This window comes from Lathamus discolor, chromosome 14 (assembly GCF_037157495.1).
Source record: "Lathamus discolor isolate bLatDis1 chromosome 14, bLatDis1.hap1, whole genome shotgun sequence".
Lineage (NCBI taxonomy): Eukaryota > Metazoa > Chordata > Aves > Psittaciformes > Psittacidae > Lathamus > Lathamus discolor.
This window is the reverse complement of record NC_088897.1, coordinates 4176149-4197885: the sequence shown is the minus strand read 5'-3', so window position 1 is coordinate 4197885 and position 21737 is coordinate 4176149. Positions and strand designations below refer to the sequence as shown.

The following is a 21737-nucleotide window of genomic DNA, read 5'->3' as shown; positions in this document are numbered from 1 at the left end:
TAGGCGCCGCTCCCGCCGATTGGCTACGGGGCCCCGCAGTCCGCGCGAGCTGCGGGTGCCCCAGTGTGCGCGCGGCTGGCGCGGCGCTCGGTCCCTCCGTCGTGCTCTGCCCTCCAGCCCGGTTACCGGCCGCCGCCGCCGCCATGGCTTCGGGTAGGTGCTGCCGGGCCCGCCAGGCTTCGGATAGGGGGCCGCTGGTGGCTGCTCCGCTTCCTGTCGTTAAGCGCGGGTGTGGCGGCGTGGGCGCGGAGAAGGGTGGGCGAGCGCCATGTGGCGCAGGTGTGGAGAGGGCCGCGGCCATGTTATGGGGAGACGCGGGTGCTTCCTTCCCCCCTACCCCTCACACCTTCCCTTCCCCCCGGGTACCGCCCGCTCCGGGGGGGGGGGGAGGGGGAGGGGAAACACGCCCCCTTTATCGAGGCCACGCCCCCTCCCCTGGAGCCCCCCCTGCGCCTGCCCTCCCAGGGCCGCCCCTTTTCGGTCTGGCCACGCCCCCCCCGTGTCGCAATGGGGGGGGGGGATCCCAAGGGGGTTCCCCCTCAGCCTGTGGGGCCCACCTTTTGGTTGTGCCTCCCTCCCCAGGACGTGGGAGGTGAGCCTCATTTTGGTTCATGCCCCCCCCATGTGAGATGCAAGCCCCCCCTTTAGGTTCATGGTCCCCCTTTGTGCTGTGTGTCCTCCCCCCAGTGTGTGATGTTGACCCATCCTTCGGTGATGCCACTGTCCACACATGGTTTGTGTGCTTCCCATATGGAATGCAAGCACCACTTTCCTGCCCCCCCCCCCAAGCATAGGACCCACCTTTGTGTTCCAGTATCTGCTGCATCTGCTCTATGCTCTGCTTTAGCCAGCAGCACAATGAAGGGGGTAGCTCCGTGCCCCCCTACCGTGGGCTTAAATTTGGCTGTAATTCTCCAGCGGAGGCCTTTAGCTGGGTATGGGGACAGCAGCTCTGCTGTCCCAGCTGACTTGATGCAGCCCAGCTTTTCCTGGGCCTTCTGCAAGCACGTCGTGTTGCTGGTTTTCATCCCATTTGAGGTCCCAGCAGCAGTGATGCCCCCGTGAAGCCGTGGATAGGTAGTGTATTCCGGAATGGGAGTGGGAATTCCCCAAACTTGTAAGTGCTTTGTGGGGTGAGCCATGTTTTGTTAGGCTTGAGCCATCTTAGTGTTGTCTCACATGTACATATATGAATGATAGAGAACAAACCCAAAGCAAGGTATGTTTAAGGAATCCTTTGATGCAAGGAACAGTTCTTTACCTTTAGGAGAAAGCTTGTCCAAAGACACTGTAAAATGAGTTCAGACCATGAATCCTTCCCTAAATGGGTGAAGTCTGGCAGTAAAGTGAAACCTCTTTCTTCCCAGCCTTCAACTACTTTGCAGTCAAGCACCTGAGGTTCTCCTCTGGTTTGACTCTATGGTGGTGTTCAAACATGAGGTTCTTTCTCTGATGAGAATACAACAAAAGCAACGCTGCTGCTTCATGTGGATTGCTGTGTGTGAGAACTTTAGTTTTCAAATACACGCGGCAGGTTCCTCTGTCTTGAGAAGAACACCCGTCCTGGCTGGTGCAAGGTGACTGCTCTGCTATGCGCCGCTTCATCCACAGGAGATTCTTCTAGGAGCTTTCTAAACGTGCAGAAAAAGTGTTTGTATATCCAGGAATTCCCAGAATAAACCATCTGTTGTTTCCAAAAATCCTTAACAGTCTCTTGTCCCCATGGAGCCCACCAAAATCAATCCAATCAGAAGCCTGTGGGCTAAAAGATCCAGTGGAGGCTGTATAAATAAAGGAGAATCCTCCCATTCTGCCTGTTCCTATTTTACAGGCTCCTTATGTGGTTGTTTCCAAAGTTTTTCCCAAATGTTGTGGCTTGGCAGAAGTTTAAGTGAGAAGCTAAGGAGATTAAATATAGTCATTCAGTTTATAGCTAATTGCATCCTTTAGTCAAGAGTTCTTTTTGATACAACCATTAATACTCCTTCTTTTAATTAGCGGCATTAATGGCATATAAGTTTTCAAGTTAAACCAGAGGTTTGGAGGTGGTTACCTATTTAATACTCATCTTTGTGATCATGTAAATTGAAATAACATCAACGTTTGACCTTCGTCTCATTAAGAACACTCAACATGTTGGAGCTGGACTTTTAGGTTGGCTTCTTAATTGCTTTTCATTATGAAAAGGCAATGAAATCTTTGTGTAGCAGTGCAGAAGGAGAATGTTTCACATCTGAGTGAAACTCCTGTATAGGATGTGTGGAATGAAACATTCTTTCATCTCATCTTAGCTTTTAGTAAACTTTTCTCTTGCAGAATATGAAATTTGCTGCTTTGTGTTGCTTCAAGGAGATACTTTAGCATTAAAAATGATGCTTCATGTCTGAAGAGCTTAGGTGATACCCTCGTCTTGGAATTACGTACACGCGTGTTTAAGTATATGTGTAAATAGGATTTGATTTATAACCAGAGGTTGTAATGAACAAGCTTTCAGAATTTGAGGAGTGTTTTGATTGGAAAATGGTTGTAGTCGTTCCTAGTTTATGACAGTTATCTTGCATTGTAATTAATTCTTGATTTCAGCTTTTCAGTCAGTTTTAAGAGGTTAGAGACAGAGCTTTGGGGAAAGACTGAAATTGGGGCTGAAAGCAGAGACGTTCCTGACATTTTTTATTAGACCACAGCACCACAATATTTGTACAAGTCCTTGAAGTGATTTGAAAGGAAGAGAAGAATTGCAGGGCTGTTACCGGAGTGACAGGCTGGTAGAGAAAGGGAAATTCCCACCTTCTTGTCTGCGTTTTGACAAGAAGGTGGGAATTTCAAGCAAGAATGTCAAGAGGAGAATTGAGACTCCCTCCTAGGCAGCAGATGGATGGAATCTGTGTAGTTAAGAAGTTGGTGGGGCGTTGAGCACCTTGGGGGTGTGAGGGTATCTCTGAAGAGATGGAGCCTGCTCGTGGCAGCCTGAATTCTGAAGGGTCCAAGGTTGATGGAGCAATGTGTGTGTGTTCTGGGTGCCTGCATCTGTTTGCTGCTTTGGGAAGCTGAACCGGTAGGAATGTGTGTTTTCCCCTGGATAGTAAGAGCCTTTAACACAGAATTGTAAGAATTTGCTTTACAAAATTTAGATACATGCAGACATAAAAATATGAGGAAATCCATCATTTTGAGATTAACAAGCTAAAATAGCATGATAAACAGACACTGATAAGTAAAGACAAACACCCTACTGAATTCCAGCTAGCAGGCAGTTGGGGTTTGCTGTACTTTAAATACAACCAGTCAAACCATTTCAGTGATTTTCATTTTAACTTCAGGTCATCTTTTGAAATCCATATTTTTCCAGTGTGTTTCTAGAATAAATATCCTTGATAACTGATGTTTATATTGGAAATAATACCCATAATGCCTGCCTGGCATGTTGTGTCGTGTGAATGAATTTATTCCTGCACGGTTTGAGCTATCAGTAATGTTTCTCTTTTTGCAATATGAGGGAAGGGAAATATCATGGTTCCTGCATCCCTGATTTTACATCTCCATATTCTGTCTGTCTCTTTGCCCTTTGCTAGGCAGTTTTCTTATGCCATCTTAAAAAGGGGTTGAGTAGGACTGACCTGCTTAGCTTTGTTTGACTGCTAAAGCTGCTGCATTGTTTCTGTTCACTGGTGATGGCACTGTCTGTGATAGCCATTAGAGGGGGTTTTACAGGCCTGGATGTTTGGAGAGACTCCTTGAAAATGGAATTCAGATCCTTCTAAAAGAAAGTTCAAAGTGGCCATTCCTGTGTTGTGTTCCCTGCACCCTGTGCTCCTGTTTTCCCAGTCTCAGCATTTGCTAATAAAGAGGGAGCTGTCTCATTCTGCATGGAAAGCAGTTGCATTATCCAGTGTACTTGAACCTTTTTCCTTCTCCCCAGGTTTCTTCCTTTTACAGTAAGTAGAAGAAGAAAATGTTCATTTTAAGTTCTCAATATAACTTAATTCTTTTTCTAGATTCTGGAAGTTACAGTCAGTCTGGGGGCCAGCAGAGGTATGTGTGTGTGTGGCTGGGGGGGGGACATGTTTTGCTGTTAGCAATTAAATCTGCAAAATAAAAGGCTGTTTAGTATTCCCACCATGATGTTTGACTCTTCAGGCATAACAAAGTGTTTATATGTTCTTGGAGTTATGGATGCAGAAAGCTTGCTGCCCTGGGCCTTTATTAATATATCTTACAAACCAGGGTTAAAAATCTTCCTGAAGAGAAGACAATGAGCAGGTTTATATTGGAATGACATTGAAAGAACTTAGGAACTGGCATGAATATAGAGAAATATTTTTCATGTAACTGCCTTAAGCTGTTCAAGATTTTAGCCAAAGCTTATAAAAGTGGAAAGATGATGGGCCATATAGATGTAAAGAATATACATATGTATTTCCTTCTAGATTTACTTCTATACTTGTATAGAAGTGAATTTCACTTTTCCATCTGATAACTGTTCATCATTGTGAAAATTAAAAGCCTGCTCATGAAATAGCTCAAGTTTGGGGAGGGGGGGTTATTTCCATTGGTGAAACAAAAGTGGTTTTATGGAAGTATGAAAATCATGGCTAATACTGACTGTGCTAATGAAAGTCAGAAGGTTCTATGTGTATAGCACTGTGTGAGTTTGAGTTCATATCTGAATATGAGACGAGTTTCAGCACATGGTGGTTCTCTGTTCACGAAGTCTTAAAGTGGCAGCGTAACAAGTAAGTATAATCTCAAGCGAGTGTGGTTTTGATGATGATATTGCTGAATAGTCCAACAAATACCAACTTGACAGTAACCGATGAAAGTAAAATTAACTTCGTAAGAGTACGCTGCAAAACTTAAAATGCTTTGGTTTCATAGCAGTTTCTGTAATTCTGAAGAATGTCAAATGACAGTAATCCCGACTTTTATGTACTTTAAACTTACACTTGAAACAGAGCAGAGATTAGAGTAAGCTTTTCTGCCTTCTGACAGTCAACTGTGGTAACCAATAATTCATTGACGTGGTTCTAATATGCCTACAACTGCAGTACTTGGATTAAACACTTGGTTTGGAATGAAAAGAAACTTAACACCAACAACGCCTTTACTTTCCAATCCATGTGGAGGGCACTGTCAGCACTTACTAAATGCATTTTTCTCTTACAGCTATTCGTCCTATGGCAATCAGAGCAGTCAAAATTATGGCCAAGCACAGGTAAGGTGAAAAAACCCATCATGTCTTTCATAGCAGATGTTCCTTGAGTAAAACTAATTGTTCCTGAGTGACCATATGTGGGCCAGGAAGAAATCCATTCTCAACTTGATGTGTGCAGTTGTGTCTAGTAAAGAACAACTGTAATTAGCTGTTGGAAGTTACACTTATGTGAGGACGTTCTTGAAATTACAGGGATATTCTGGTTATGGGCAGAGTGGAGACAATTCCTCCTATGGACAGAACTATGGAAGCTATCATGGGAACTATGGACAAAATCAAACAGGTTTGGCTAGCTTGTTACATTCATTGGCAGTAATTAAAAGGTGAATATTTACTAAAAATTTTCTTCCTCCATTCCCAGGTTATGGACAAGATTCCCAGGGATACGATGATGAATCCGGTTATGAAAATCAGAATCAGAGCTCATACAACCAGCAGTCTTATGGCAGTCAGGGGCAGCAGAAAGGGTCTTCCAGAGGGTAAGGAGGCCGAGATTAACAGGATCTATTTACAGTCTAGTTGTATGTTTTTAACTACAGCTATAGCAAATTTCATTGCTAAAAAAATGACAAACATCTGAAAATCCATGTTCTTAAAACATTTTTAATGCCTGAATGAGCAGGAGGAAAAGGAAGAATATTTCTTTGTGTAAGAAGGATGGGATACAGTTGTTTTGAAGTCAAGGAGTATGGGGAGATACACTTCAGAAAGTCTTTGGATAGTGACTAAAATGAAGAATGAACCTGGTAGAAAGTATTTTGATTAGGAAAAAGATGTATCAGGTACCTCTGCAGTCACGTTCTTTTGTATGAACTTAAAAAACTCTTTCATTAACTTCAAATAAGCTGTCAGCAAGGAAATTCTTAGCTGTTCTTTGATTTGCAGGCTTCTTATTTGACTTAGAATGCCTTTTTTTTTTTTGAAGGAAGAGGAAAGGATTCAGAAATGTCATTCAAGAAGTATCTTTTCCAACCAAGTAGGATTCTCGAAACATGTTTTTATATCCTCATCAGTAACTTAAATGTGCACTCTGATTCAGTACTTCAAGCTATTGCAGATGTATTTTTCTTGTAAGGGATATTGTACCTCCAGTAAGTTTCATGAGGATTAATGATACACCTTTGAAAGTGTGTTGGAAAATACAACCCAGCTGCCCTTAACGACTTACAAGGCCACATTTTGCTTGAATACCTTTGTTATCTAACTTATAAGCTTCGTGCATACACCCCAAGGTTGCTGCTTGCATTATGTCTGTATTAAGGATCATGCGGCCTTTAAAATACAGTCTGTACTAAACCTCATTCTTGTTTTCAAGGTCCAGGTATTTTTGTGTATTTTTGCATGCTGATGAAACAGTCTGGACTTGAACAAATCTGTGCTGGCTTTCTGCTTTTGTAGTTATTGTTACAAAACATCTTAATACGAACAAGCAGGGACTTTGTCAGCAGTAGGTGCTGTCATTCCCTGTGTCTTTTACACATCCCTAACAAAGGCTGGTAGGTGGTTAAATTTTGCTTTGCTTTGTTTTCTGAGCATTTTAGAGCTGTACAAAGGACTAGGCAATAATGTGGGGTTTGTGTTGACATCCAGTGGGGAAAAAATGCAATAGAGTATAGATTCTCCAACAAGTTGGTTTTGATCAGGAAAACAAAAAAGAGACCTTGGAGGGGAACTCTTCAATGTATGGTTGCAACAAGTAAGGGGAAGTTGTATAATTAAATGATGACAGTTTTGAAGAGGATGGCCACAAAGTTGTGGCTCTCACTTCCTAAGGGAGGTAAGGAAGGAAAAGCAGCAAATAGTGGTTGCTCTCAATGATGCTTCTTTCCATATGATGCAAAGTGGAGCTTACTTGTTCTTAAGATATTAACAAAAAGTCTTCACAAGCTCTTTGCCACTGGGGTTAGTTGTATTAAAGCTAAGATCTAGGCTAGGACTGGGACAGAGCAGACTAGATGGTTGTTTATGCTGATGGGATATTTTGAGATGGGTTGAATCCAATGGACTTCATCTTAGAGTGCTTTGGAAAGCTAGTGGAGACTCTCGGTAGGCTCTTAGGTTTTATTGTTTGCTTTTCTGAGACATTTTGGCTAGCAAGTACGATTGCCAAAGACTGGAGAGGAGCAAACACAGTGCCTTGTCCTTTGGAAAAGGGTGGGAGCAGGGAGGAGGAAAAGAAGAAAGGGTGGCAGAGGTTAGTGATTAACTTCAGTTGCTGAAAAAACAATACAGTTAAGCCACAGCTATGTACCCAGGGGGAAAACAAAGGTGTGAGTAACAGCCATTGTTTCCTGGATGCAATTTCTATCAACCTATCTAATGTCTTGTTATGAAAGGATAACCCAACTGGAGCTATTCTCTAGATTTTTACAACACTTTTGTTTCTACAAGGGAAGCATGGTGTAGGTGAGATCTCCTTGTGGTTGCTCTGAAGTTGTTACTAGTTAGAGTTACAGCTCCCTCTTGGAATGTATAGCCATGTTGTATTGGAATATCCTAGATGTGATATTGGTCAATGTTTCTGACGGAAGTTGGTGGGATAGTAGATGTAGATGACGCTAAACTGAGGAGAACTACAAGTATGATGGAGGATATCACAAGAGTTAGAACAGTTCTTGGCCAAATGGTAGAAAGCCCAGGAAAAGATAAGCTGCAATTCAGTGAAAGCAAAACTGGGGGATTTTTCTGTTTCGTAGGCAGCAGGTATGAGCTGCATAATACAATATGAGCAGCAGGCGTGTTCCCTACAGTTCTGCAGAGAAGGCTTTGTTGTTCAGCAGCTCCTGGGCTATCCATCAGCCCATGTATCCGTCAGTAGTCATGCTACTGGGAGAGGGAAGAAAGCAGCGTTGCACTGGGGTACGTACAGCGAGTGATGCTCATAAGTTACATTTACAGTGGAAATGGAGAATGTCTTGAAAGCATTGGTAGTGTACAGTTTTCAGCTTGTTTTTGTCAGAAGCCAAATACATCCCAGCAGAGGTGGAACACAGTACTTTCCTATCTGTATGCCAGTAATAGCTGGGAGGTAACTGGGGTTAGGAAGTTTGAGCAATGTCATGAATTTTCAGCCATTATTTTGCTCTCTGTTCTGTGAACATTTAGCTGTTAATACCAATTCTGTTTATTTTAAGTGGAAGAAGCTCTTATGAACAAAAGTCAAACTATGGTCAGCACCAAAGCTCTTATGACCAGCAGTCAAGCTATGGACAAAACCAAGACTCTTATGACCAGCAGTCAAGCTCATATGACCAGCAGTCGGGCTATGGCCACCAGGGCTCTTATGACCAGCAGTCGGGCTATGGCCACCAGAGCTCATATGACCAAAAGTCAGGCTATAACCAGCACCAAAGCTCATATGGCCATTCTCAGCAATCCTACCAGTCTCAGAAGGGAAGCTATAGCCACAACAGCCAAGGTAAAATTCACAGGTTAAGTTCAGTATTGGCTAGTAAAATTGAGCAGAAATGCTGTGGAATAGTTGGGTTGCATTCCACGGGCAGTTGATTTAATGAATAGTTAAAACTCTTTTTTCATGTTGTTGTTTTGGGGGGATATTTAATTTGTGAAGACTTTCAAAACATTATGCAGAGATGAAAAACTTGGGGCCCCAAAACTGTTGCATTTGCGTTTGTTGGAGGCAGCCTCGCGGAGTCCATATCCCCGAGTTCTGCAAAATGTAGATGGAATTTTCTTCCTAAGCCATTTTGAACCTTCTTCCTACATGAAGGTGGCATGTCTTGATCAGTCATGAAGAGCTTTTGCACTTCGCATTCCAGCTTTATGCTGTGTAGGTGAATTCTGAGATAGAAGGACATGAGAAGTTTAAGATCGACCCTTCTTTTTGCAGTAACTTCACACCAGCGGCACAACCCACACTCTTTATCCTTTTTCTGTCTTCAGTGATGCCTTTCGCAAACTGGGAAGGTGATATGGAAGTAGAATGCAAAGTATATTTTAGACAATGTGTTTAACATTGGAAAATGGAGTGTGAGGAACAGTGTTTACATTTGGAGATATCTTGTGGCTCTGGAAGATAAGAGAGAGAACCAGAACAAACGCAAACTTTGCTCCATTACTTTGTGAAGAGATTTAGGAGTTAATGCTTTCCTGGTTTAAGTGGCAGACTAGGGGAGGAAAAGCTGTAGGGTGGGAATTTTCACTGCAGTTTGCACTACAATTCACTCATGTTTTGTTCTCTTCATTCCTCCAGATGATCGTCGTGAAAAGAGTAGGTATGGAGAAGATAATAGAGGATATGGCGGGTCACAGGGAGGAGGTAGAGGGGGATATGACATGGATGGAAGAGGTCATATGTCTGGATATAGGTAAGTGATCTCATTCCTGTGCCTGCAGTTCCCTACCCTTGTTTCTTATTATTTAGGCGGCTTTAATTTTTGTCTGTTATGTCTATTCCTAATGTGGCTCAGATTTAGATTTCTAAAAATGGGAGGTTTCTAAAATTAAACCTTTTTGCACTGCACAGAAATACATTTTGCCTAGGAAAAGCTTTTAGATTACGAGATGTAGCTGTGTTTTATTTGCATGAGTTGCAATACACAAACTGCCTGAGCCCATCCCTTAAAATAAGACATTGTAAAACCTGGAACAGTTTGTTTTCAATTAGAAGAAAAGCAACAGCCAGGGATTGAGAAGGTTTTACACAATTCATAGCTAAGGTAGCTAACATTTTAGCAGGGAAGTTTTGACTTTACAGTGACAAATCATTACACTAAGGGTGGTTAAGTATCTTTTTGCTTCCTAAGCATTACTTGTTCTTTACTGGATTGTTTTGTGGTTCAGGGTGGTTTTCGGTTTAAACTTCTATTAAAATACAGTTTGTATTATTGGCTTAGCTGTCAGTTTCAACACATTTATTTTAAGTAGATTTTAAATATTGACAACCCTGTTGCCCCTTCTGCCGTTGTGTTAGGCCTTGCTCCTGTCAAGAAAATTTATGCACATATTTGATGTAGTGCATGCAGATGATCTCATGCATAGGCCAGAGTATGGGACCTTTGCTTTAAATCCAGTTGCATTAGGCCAGATGACATTTACAGTTCTTAATAAACTATCACAATTTGCTACCCTTTCATTCCCTCTGAGAAGTGGTTGGGGGTGTAGGGTGCTCACTGATGCAAAGTAAGGACGTGGGAGCTTCCAATGAGCTGTAGAGCACTGCTTGTTGACACCACTTGCCCTTTAATAGGCTGCATGGTTGTGGGTTATTGCTGGAACCCCAGACAAAGAACTCTTAATTGTACAACACTGCACCGACCTTAACTAAAGAAAATAATCCAACAGTGCGTTAAGACTTGGTTGGTTTTAAAGTCTTGATTTTAAAACCATAATTTAAATTTGCCTGTTTCTAAAGTGGTCCCAAATTGTGCTTTGTGACTTGTTGCTTCAATGACATAGGTGAACCCTACCTCTCCTGATTAGGGGTGGTAGCGTAATTACAAGTGTGTGTTAATACTTACTTCATGTTAGAGTTGGTGGGGTTTTATATAATAGAAACTTAACCAGCAAAGTAATTTCTAAATTAATTTTCAGTTGAAACTGAACAATTGCTTTTAAATCAGCTTTTCTGTGTGGATGAGGGTTTTCCATATTCCCGTGGTAAAATCTGGGTCTTTCAAAAGCCCTTTCCAACAAGAGCTTCAAATGTGAGCTTCAGGAAAACCTACTTTTGGTAGATTTTATCACTTTGAAACAAACTTCTGTCTTTGCAAGTTGAAGTAAATGAAATTGATGTCTGTGAAAATAAAGCCTCTTCCCATGTTTTTCCAAATTGTAAGGAAAATCTTGTTCTCATGTCCATGTAGGTAATACACGGATTGTTATGACCACTTTTGGTCAAAACAAAAGCCACTTTTGGCTTCTTCAGTGGAAAGCCAAAAGAGTGGAAGTGAATGGAGAAGTGAGGGGTAAAATACAGCGAAGTGGGAAGGTATTTGGTAGGAATTCTGTTCGGTTCTATTAAGTGATGCAGTCTTTGGGGCTGTTTATAGTGAAATGTCTCTGAAATGACAGTGTCATATATATTTATTCAGTCTCTCTGTGTAATTATGATGGAGAATTCTGTTTCTGACATGTTTTACCAAAGTCATTCCTCATAGGAAAGGGTAGAGTTTAAATCAAATACCAAACTTGTATAATCAAGAGGAAAATAACTTTTAATAAGGTAAGAAATCATGTCTAGTCCTGTGAAAGTGTGGGATTTCAGGGTAGTTTCTTGGGTTTATTTCCCTGGGTTTTTCTTTTTTCCCTTCCCCTAAAAGCTTGTGTAGGAATGTCAAGTCTATCTCCAGTAGCTAGTTAGCTTTTCAGATCACTTTTTAATGCTTAACATTGTATCATGAATCCGTAGCCACTAGGAAATAATCTGTCTAAAAATCTTGCCTGCACAGATACTTGTAACCATGTAGGCTTTGAATTTCATAGTGCTTAGAAAATACTGTGTAACTGAGTTCTGTCTATACACACACATAGAAGTAAGTTGTTCTTTGACATTACTGAAAACATTAATAGCTAACTCAAGACCATAGCAAAGGAATCTCTTCTGTGTTAGCAAGCAAGAAAGATTTTGTCTGGACAGGGAGAACATGCTGCAGCTTGTCGCTCATTCTAAGAGCTGTACCCAGTGGTTGGTGTTCTTACAGCTGTATTGCCTAACCTGCTCTGTCGTGCTGGGTGCTGCATCCCCCTTACAAGCATCATCCTGCACTTGCGAGACACTGACTTTGCCTGCAGCATCAGTTCTCCCACAGGATTCGTGTGAGTTGCAGTGGCCTGTATAAGCCTACCCTGCATGTAGGAACCTTCGGAGCAGTGTGCAAGTGCTAAACATCATTCTGGCATACTCGAGGCAAAATCCAGTTAACATTTTTAAATTCTAAGAGCTTAAATTTATTTGAATAACCTTTCTAAAAGTACTTTAAAACCTTGTTGGCAATGTTAAGGTATGAATTGTTATTCCAAAAACCAGAATGATTTGAATATGGACTGTAATGAATGCTTTCAGCACTCATTTTTCTTTTGTGCCTGTGCAAAGTCAGGCAGCATTGACAGGAAAATACCTTTTGAGAAGTTCCTGTTCAGATTCTGTAGCTGATGTTACAATAGAGAACAATCATTTTCTTCTGTGTCAGATGTTCACTTTTTAATCTCAGTAACTCTGGATTTCAGATCATTCAGGTATTTTTTTAATGGCCTTGAATTACATCTTTGGGGGCTTCAGTAGAATTTGTCACCCTTTTGTTGTGAAGCTTGAAAAATTCGTGGTCTCATTTGTATTCTGGCTAAGAAGCAAAATCTTTTCTGTGTTTTTTAAACCCACAGTAGAAGAGTCTCCTCTTTGAGCTCTTTTGGTTGGAAAGCAGGTACACCAGCTCTGGAGAATGCAGGTTTACACCCACTTATTCTTCCAAGTTTCCTTGTAGGGTTAGTTCCCTTGTTGTTAGAGTCCTCATCTGAAAAAATAAGGAATTAATAGTTTATTGTGGTTGTGGGACCGAATTGTTTTGGTTAGGCAGGTTAAGTAGGAAATACAGGAGCAATACAAAGCAGGTTTGTGCTCTTTGATGTTGAGAAAGCCATTTGGGCTTTCCGTGAAAGCTACCATTTCACGGTAGCTGTACCTGTGACACTGCCCTTCTCTTAGAGTCTGGGGATTAAATGGGAGAAGCTCTGCCTTTGAATCAGCTTGTGCAGTCTGTGTGGTGGAACGACACAGGTGCAGTTTAGAAGAGGATTTACGGTTGTGTTAGGGTTTGTCATAGAAATCCCAACTTTGTTCAGCGCAGATTTTATTCTCTCATGCAGAACTGATGTTGATGTGCTATAAATCAAAGTTACCTATGCAGCTTAAGTGTGGTATCAGCTATGATGAGTGGGAATAAGCTTATTGTTATAAAAAGAAACTACAGCTTAGTGCAAGTGGAGGTATTTTTTACAAGTGTGGTTTGTGTTCAGAATTAATATTTTGACTTGTAATATTCATGCTTGAGCTCAGCCTTTTATAGATAGACTTTGGGAAAGCATGAAAAGAGGCAATAAATACAGGCAGGGGAAAAAAAAGCCATCTGCCAGTGACTTTATGGGTGCACTGAGCATTCCTTTCTTGTTTGTAAAAATACATTCTTACGTGCAACTCCCACATGCTTGGCGAGACAGATCCATGTTGGAGGCTGAAATCTGGTGCCTGAGTTCTTGGTGCTGCTTCTGCTGTTTAGAAAAGGTATTTCTTGTATCTGTAGTGTTGAGCTCGCCATGTAACTGTGCCTTTAACTTAGAGTGATTCCCAGCTGAAGTAGGCAATATTCAGATGCGCTCCAGTTACAGTCAGGTAGGTGATGTTTAAATATATGACCAAGTACAGGGGAAAAGAACATCTACACTGCATGGTGTTTCTTTCATAGCAGCAAGTTTTTGTCCCTATGAATGGTGCCTCACAGACACTCGGGCTGCTTGCACTTCAGTTACTTATCTTTATTGGTGACATTGCTGCATTTTAGCTGCCTGTTCATGATTCTAACATAAGGTGTTCAAACTCCAGTTGGTTGCCCATCTATTTGGTCTATGGTAAAGCAGTAGAAAGTGAAGCACTGATACTAGGTTTTCCACATGTTCTGTGACGATGGTGTTGGGAACTAATTCAGTCAGCTTGAGACTTAAATTTTGGGTCTCAGAGGTGAATCTGAGATGCTTGCAATGAGCTTCTGTGTTTGAGTTGCTTGCTGCAGCATATCCAGGGGCCTCCTGGGGATCTTGGGTAGCTGTGCCCAGCAATCTCAAGAAGGGAACACACTGCACATCACACATGAGATCTGACTTAAAAATGGACGAGAGCATTAATCTGTCATGAAAGGTATTTGACACTGAACTGATACAGATTTTTGCTGGGTTGGTGAGTCAAAGCTAAGCAGAAGATGCCATGCTGAAGCATACTTGGGCAAAACCCTATTTCTACAGACATTAATTAAAAAGTCTAATTAAAATGTGGATTGCACTTGTTAGTGTGGGGTACAGAACTGCTGTATTGCAAAGTTACAAATGAGGCATTTGGTGTGACCTCCTTTACATTGTGTATATCCAGCTCTGTATCACTTCTCAGTATTGTGATGCATGCGTTTTTACCTCAGCATCCCAGCAAAACCCTGTGAAGTCCTGGCTGTGTTGATCACAACCTTTCTGTATGTTTTTAGATTGTTGGATTTTGTCCTAATTTATGGCTCGGCTGATGTATACTTAGAAATCAGAAAACAAATGTTCTGGGTAATGCTCTCCTGATGAACTGGGGACATAATCTGGGGCTGGAAGGCTTTAATAATGTTTCCACAGTTGATGTATTCACTGCTGTTATTTCTGAGTTAAAATCCTAGAAGAACAGGCATGCGACTGAAAATTGTTATAATCAAGTTTTTCTTTTAGCTGAAGTGAATTGGAGGTGGCAGAAAGGTATTTACAGTCAATTTTATGATCACTGTTGTGTTTTTTATCATCAGTCCTTGAAAATAGCCAGCCTTGACTAAAGACCAGCTCTGATGTTGCATGTGGAATTTAGTCATTTTACCTCTTTAATGAGCAGAATGAGTTACATAGGAGTAAATGACACTGCATAAGAGAAGTCCCAGTAAAAGTGACAGCCTGTTGTGGCAAACATCTAATAGTCTTTTTATGTACTGCTACAGAGTATCAGTCACCCTTCAAAGAATGTGTCTCTTCACCCAGCTTTGATAATAGCTGTTAAAACCTTGTTTCTTTTATATGCCTCACTTGGGGCAGATTTTACCTCATAAATATTAAGCAAGCAGTACCTTCCCTTCATCACTTTGCATTTGCTGTAACAGAAAGCAGATGCACAACGTGCCAAGAAGTTACTCCCTAATTTTATACCATTGCCTCTTGCTGGGGTGCTTGTCCCATGGTCGCACTCTGGTATGCTGGGAGATAGATTGAATCAAAGCCTGGAGTGACTTCTAGTTGTGAAGCACAGTGGTGAAGGGGCTACTCATACTAGCACAGGAGTTCCGTAGCTGCTCCACATCATGGTTTGAACTTATGCTGGCTTTATTTTAGCTGCTGAGTGTGAAGGCTGTCAGGATGATGTGAGCTGCCTAATCTTAAGGTAGCAGCTATGCCTGCTGTGTCAAGGAGGCAAGCAGGGCTGTTGTACATAGCAGCATGAGACTTTCAGATGCTTGTTTCTTGACTTCCTAAACCACCCAGTGGTCGTATTTTTCCTGAAGGCTTTCAATACTGGTTATATGATGTTCATAACGTGGATGCACTTACAAATGCTGGTGTGAAAAATCCTGCTAGTACAAACATTGACATTGAAAAGAGTGAGGGTTTATTTTCATGCACATAATTAGACTTTCAAGCCCCCTTCTAACCTTTGAAAAGTGATGTGTGTAATCTCTTAACTTGGTCTACATTTTGTGCCACAGGTATCAGAATGAATGAAATAAAACTTCACGGCCTTCTGCTTTTGAAGCTCACATACACACACCTTCTCTGTAATGTCAAGTGCTAGTAGTACAGTAGGTCCCCACAAACCCTTTCTCAGAGAATGGCTGATACTGATCATTTGCCCCTTGTATATAAATGCATTACAATGGAGGTTAATTAACTTCAGCTCTTCTTACTTGGAGGGAAGTCCTAAAGCACTGATTATTCCAAAGGAGCAATTACACCCACAATTGAAGCCCGTTAACCTTCATGAAATAATGTGTCTGTTTGAAAGCCCAGGTTTTAATAGCAGTCCTTTTGCCTTATGGGATGGGAGAAATTATTGAAGCAACGACATGTGTGTGGGTTAGTTTAAAATACTCTTCAGGGCTTCTCTCCTCCAGTGAGTTTATTCACTTTCATGTAATTTAAGCTTTGAACGTGAATGAGTGGTGAGGAGAACCTAGAGATGGTGCTTTAGCTGCCAGACAGTAACTCTCAGCTTGTGATCAGTTAACTGTAGATTGAGCCTTGGGCTCAGCACATAGAGACTTAAGGAAGAAATCATTTCTTCAATTTTTCCTCTGCAGTGGTGGTGACCGTGGTGGCTTCAAAAATTACGGTGGTAAGTGCCGAGTATCCAAAAATGTTTCAGTGGAAATCCTTTATAAATCTAAAAGCCACCAATAATATCTCGTTACTATCTCCTAGAAGCATTATGGTGTTTCGGTGAGGCTGGTGTGTTCATGAGTTTCTTTAAATAGCCAAACTTTTAGCCATAAACTGCATTTCTCCTTTGTCAAATTGCATGAACGAATTTGTGGAGACAGTGACGTTCACCGGATTGTTTCTTTTCTTTTCTTTTGTTTCTGTTCTTTTACGTTACAAACGCTTCTTAGAAAGGTTGTAGAGGTAAAAACTTAAACAAAGCGGTAAACTGCTTGGTGATGTGACAACCAGCAAGAGAACACCAGCACAGCATCAGTGTGGCAACTGCCACATGCTGCAAGTTAAAGAACACGTTAATGTCCTACAGACACCTTCTGTTGAACGTTTTAAGCTAAATGGCCTCTAAATCTCTGGTTAATGTTTTAGATCTTAGCTGCATTACATGCTTTAAATATTTTCTTGTTTCTAAAAAAGCCACTTGAAAATGTTTTGCTAAAAATAGTCTTTTTTTTTTTCCTTTTCCTTTTCTTTTTTTTTTTTCCCCTTAAACCCCTTTCATAGGTCAGAGGGATTATGGACCGAGATCAGATGCTGGTAAGAAATCAGGCAGTGGGTGGGAGTACATTGTAGCTCTTAGGTCACTGCTTTTAAAATGTATTGCTAGAAAGATGGATGTGGCTACAGTTCCCATGGCTCAAAAGAAATCTTAACTAAAGCTTCTCTTCCTTGAGAGTAATCTGTTTTGTGAAAGCACACATGAATTTTGGATTGCCTTTTCATGGAGCAAGTAAGAATTTGCTGATGAACTTTGAATTCCTTTGAGCCCAGCAGCTGCTTCCACTGCCATAACACTTCCACTGAACTTGAGTTATTTAAAACATAGGCTGCTTTGATGGGTTTGGATGTCCTGGCCCCATGGATAAGTTGAGTGTGTGGCTGTCCTGGGTTTCAGCGGTAGCAATGTCTGCTATGCTGGTCAGCTATTGAATGTACTCTGTCTCTGATGTACTGTGGCATCTGTAGGTGCTGTGCATGTGTGTTGGAAATTGAGAGTGTTAACTTCAAAATGATGCTCTCAGCTCATCTTTTATTTCATAGAATCATAGAATGGTTAGGGTTGGAAAGGACCTCAAGATCATCCAGTTCCAACCCCCCTGCCATGGACAGGGACACCTCTCACTAAACCATCCAACACCTGAGCTTTAAATGTTGCTTTTGTTGCTACCACAGAAACGCATGGTAAATGTAGCTTATTTTGTCCCAGATTCAGAGTCTGACAACTCTGATAACAACACCATCTTCGTGCAAGGACTCGGAGAGGATGTTTCAACAGATCAAGTGGCAGACTATTTCAAACAAATTGGTATCATAAAGGTATGTGAAATGAGAAATCATTGGTAAGAAGAAAGAGAACTTGCCGAGCTAGTGTATTGGAAAAGTACTGGTATCATTCAAGGCAGATGCTCACTCTGACTCCCAGTTGTAGATAGTATTTTTATCTGGGTTCCCAGATGACAGCTCATTTGTAAGCTGGCAGCACTAGCACCATTTTTTTCCAGTGACATTTAGATAGCTTCACATCTCTTTAGTCTTTATAACCCTTAACACTGACACTCCATCCGTTGTACCACCCCCGTACTTCAGCACGTATGCTTCTGTGTTCTGTGGCTGGTTTTTCTGTTTCTGTGATTCTAAATCAGGGCTTCCTGCACTTGACCTCATTTTTTCTCTTAAAACTGGGCCCATCATTACATCCTGGAGAACAGCCAGTCGGTATCCTTCAGTCAGAAGCATCTGCTTCCGCAGGCTAGCTCCAGGAGAATCTTCCTTCTAGTGATACTTAGCTTTGAACTAGCTTTACCAGTATTTCTCCTATGTCAAGTGTACAACCTTTCTTTTCAGACCAACAAAAAGACTGGCAAACCTATGATAAATCTTTATACAGATAAGGATACAGGCAAACCAAAGGGAGAAGCAACAGTATCTTTTGATGACCCTCCTTCTGCTAAAGCAGCAATTGACTGGTTTGATGGTAGGTGAGAGTACCTGTTCTCCTGGTTATTTATGAATGTAACATGCAGTTGAAGAAGCAAATCAATAGCCTCATTGGGAGCCCTGTGCTGGTTGTTGTGTGGCTTTTATTATTTTCTGTGTGCTGCCTTTCTCATTTGGTGGAACAGCAGCTTGTGATTAAGACCAAAAATCTATAATGAAACCGTTCAGATTTGCTGCTGTACCTCAGTCGTCCCTGCACAAGTGTGAGAGGTGGCATCATGTTGCATCCTGTTCAGACCAGCAGAGCTGTAATCTGTGCCATCAGCTGGAGGGGTTTCCTACAGTGTTAGTGTTGATACTGTTAGTGCTGTGGTGTCGTTTTTAGACTTTGGGGATGGCTCTGACAATTTGTGCCAAGTGCAATACAATATATGCGTATATGCATATGTGCATACAATATATGCAGTGAAGAACAAGTGTTTTCTTAAATTGTGGGTTCAGTGGAGGATGACAGCAGATCCCAGAAATATATTGATATATAACTTTGCATTCTTGGTGCAAAAATACAGCTATACTCTTTGATAGCAGTAAACTTGAGGAGGGTCTTACAAGCTTTGCATTCATTCTGTATGTGCAAGTCACTTCTGTGCTTCTGAACTTGCTGCTGTGCCACTGGGAGCTGTATTGATCTTTCTCTCATTCCCTGTCTTTCCACAGGAAAAGAATTCAATGGCAATGTTATCAAAGTTTCTTTTGCAACTAGAAGGCCTGAATTCATGAGAGGAGGTGGAGGTGGTGGACGTCGAGGTGGGGACTGAAATCTGTCGAATCCTTGGTTTTTAATAGTTAAATGCTTTTTAGCTATTCTTAGTTTATAAAACTTGACTTTGAAGCAGTGATTCATCAAGCATAGGGGCCTTTGGGATTCTGCCATGAAAGGGAATAATAAGGCTTGAACCAAGCACACCAAACTGAAATCTGTAATCTCTTTCACACAGCACAGAATTTACACTTTCCTTTTGAACTGGAGAGTCTCCAGATCATGTCTCAGCATTGCTTTGAAAGAGATAGTGTAACAAGGATGTTGAGGCTGTGCAGTTTCCACATATATAGGTGTGAATTCCCAGTGAGTATATTTACTCATTACAGCAAAGCCTTGAGATACTCTGATGTTTCCAGATGGTATCAGGCAAGGTAAATTATTCAACTGCTACTGACTTAGAGCAGCAGTTGGATGTCTGACTCCTTCAATTACATGGATGTATATCTCCCTGATTCTCTTCATAATACAGTTCTGTGAGTAGCCCATTGGATATTAATTACCATTTTATAGGAAGCATGCTTTGTGTGGTGGCTGTCAACAACTCTTAGCTCTTAAATCAGGCAGTTTTGTAGACTGGTACAAAAGTGATTCTTCAAGCACTTCAATTGGTATAAAAGTTCTTACTGTGTTTTGCTGCAGCAAAACAAGAACTGTGGTGTCCCTGTGCTTGTCAGATGCATCCTGGCATAAATCCAGACAGTTTGGGGTGGTTTTTGTTCAGTGACTAAGCCTGGCCATATGTGATGGGTAGACATTGTTAAATCTTTATGAAATTTCATTAATACACACAGTAGGTTTACATTTACCCTTTGGCAATTCAAGTGGATCAGGTTTCCTTTTCTGGCTGAAAAAGAATATATAATAAATACACGGTGGAGCAACATTTTCTGGCTGCCACGTGCTATCCTTGCTTCTTCGTTTTCCCCATCTGCCTGACTTAGAAATGTGTCCCTATGGGCATATGTATTTCAGCTATGCAGATACTTCAACTTCAGGACATCAAATGCTGTTGAGGTTTGGTTGTGGCTGAACCTTCTGTTTGTCCAAGTCTTCTAGCTAGTAAAACCTCAGCTGGTAGATGCTGAATTCTACCGTGGTACCATTTACTGTCCTTGGCACTCCCTGCTTCTTCCAGAATTGCTAATATCGTTTCAGAGGCTTGTCTTGGGGGATATATTTACATTAAACACTTCTTCCACCTGTGAAGTCCATCACTCATGTTCTGAAGCTAGTGACAGCCCTTAATAAATGTTTCTCATGTATAGGTCAAAGACACTTCCCCTCCTTTATTCTGACTATAATTTTGTCTACAGGTTCACGAGGTGGATATGGAAGAGGTGGGGGCTTCCAGGGTAGAAGTGGGGAACCCAAAAATGGTGATTGGGTTTGTCCTAACCCGTAAGTGTCATTTTGATTGGGCAGTGGTGTTTCATGGATGCTCTCTGAGCTTCTTGGCAGCTGAGTCTGGGGAATCCTTGTCTTTTCCAGGGGCTGTGGCAACATGAACTTCGCTCGCAGGAACTCCTGCAACCAGTGTGGTGAGCCCAGACCAGAAGATTCCCGTCCATCAGGAGGTGTGTAGGGAACAGCTGTCTCTCTTCTGAAGCATTTAAAGTGCTCATGTCCCCTGCAGCCTTTTGGATAACGTGGCTGATGTGTTGGTTTGCATCCCCTCCAGATTTCCGTGGGAGAGGTGGCTATGGAGGAGAAAGAGGATACCGAGGGCGCGGTGGCAGAGGTGGCGACCGGGGAGGTGGCTATGGGGGTAAAATGGGAGGAAGGTAAGCACTTGCTTTGTTCTTGCTTGGTGCTGGAGCAGACAGGCTGTGGAATTGATAGGGATGTGGGAAAGGAATGTTGTTTATGTGTGTGTGCACACTGTGCTGTGAAAATACCAACTCCACATGGGAGCTTGCAGAGGAAGGAAGTCAGTTGAGTGTGTTCTGTGAGTGGTTTTGAATGAGGCCATCCAAGCATAGAAGGATACGCAGAAGTTGGTATGGAGATGTTTGACTGGAAGGACTGTTTGTTGTTTGCTGAAGGGGATTCCTTATAACTTTGCATTTCCCTTTCAGAAATGACTTCAGAAATGATCAACGCAACAGACCATACTGAAGACCACTGTGAATGTTTTGTTTGTCTTCTTGATGCGTTTGATAGTGAAATTTCCAGAGTTTTGCCTGCAGCTTCACCCATGGCCTCTTTGGATAGTGGAATTGAGTGAAACTAGAGTTTTATTTTGGTGGGAGGGATTGGGGTGGTTTGGGAGGACTTTTTTTTTAAGCAAGACATGGAAATTTAATCTTGATTTCAACATTCTCCTCTTTTCTTCCCCCCCCCAATACCTTTTCAACAGGCCCCTAACAAGAAAAAAGGATAAACTGTAAAATATTGCCAAAATATGAAGTGTTTTGTAATACAACAATAAATGCTGATTGTTTTATTTGTGAAATCTCACTGGTGCAAGTTAATTCAGTTGCATGTGTTTCCTTATGTGCTCCCTGGCTTCCTGTATATGGCCTAAGTACTAAATTAGAATCATAGAATCGTAGGGTGGTTTGGGTTGGAAGGGACCTTAAAGCTCAT

At 41.7% G+C, this 21737-nt stretch overlaps 1 protein-coding gene across 1 annotated transcript; it reads left to right on the top strand.

Annotated features, from left to right (window-relative positions):
- Positions 1 to 17: 17 nt before the first annotated feature.
- Positions 18 to 21603, top strand: TAF15 (TATA-box binding protein associated factor 15). Its single transcript, XM_065694455.1, has 16 exons — positions 18 to 153; positions 3996 to 4032; positions 5164 to 5212; positions 5405 to 5495; positions 5574 to 5691; positions 8347 to 8630; positions 9426 to 9540; positions 16255 to 16289; positions 16895 to 16927; positions 17598 to 17707; positions 18236 to 18365; positions 19046 to 19135; positions 20465 to 20549; positions 20640 to 20725; positions 20830 to 20932; positions 21227 to 21603. The coding sequence occupies exons 1-16, from the start codon at positions 144 to 146 to the stop codon at positions 21264 to 21266; spliced, it is 1416 nt and encodes a 471-aa protein (XP_065550527.1). The 5' UTR covers positions 18 to 143; the 3' UTR covers positions 21267 to 21603.
- The last annotated feature ends 134 nt before the right edge of the window (positions 21604 to 21737 follow it).

Coding starts and splice junctions, on each gene's coding strand:
- TAF15 (XM_065694455.1), top strand. Junction 5,496..5,573: donor CTATGGACAAAATCAAACAG/GTTTGGCTAGCT, acceptor CTCCATTCCCAG/GTTATGGACAAGATTCCCAG. Junction 5,692..8,346: donor CAGAAAGGGTCTTCCAGAGG/GTAAGGAGGCCG, acceptor GTTTATTTTAAG/TGGAAGAAGCTCTTATGAAC.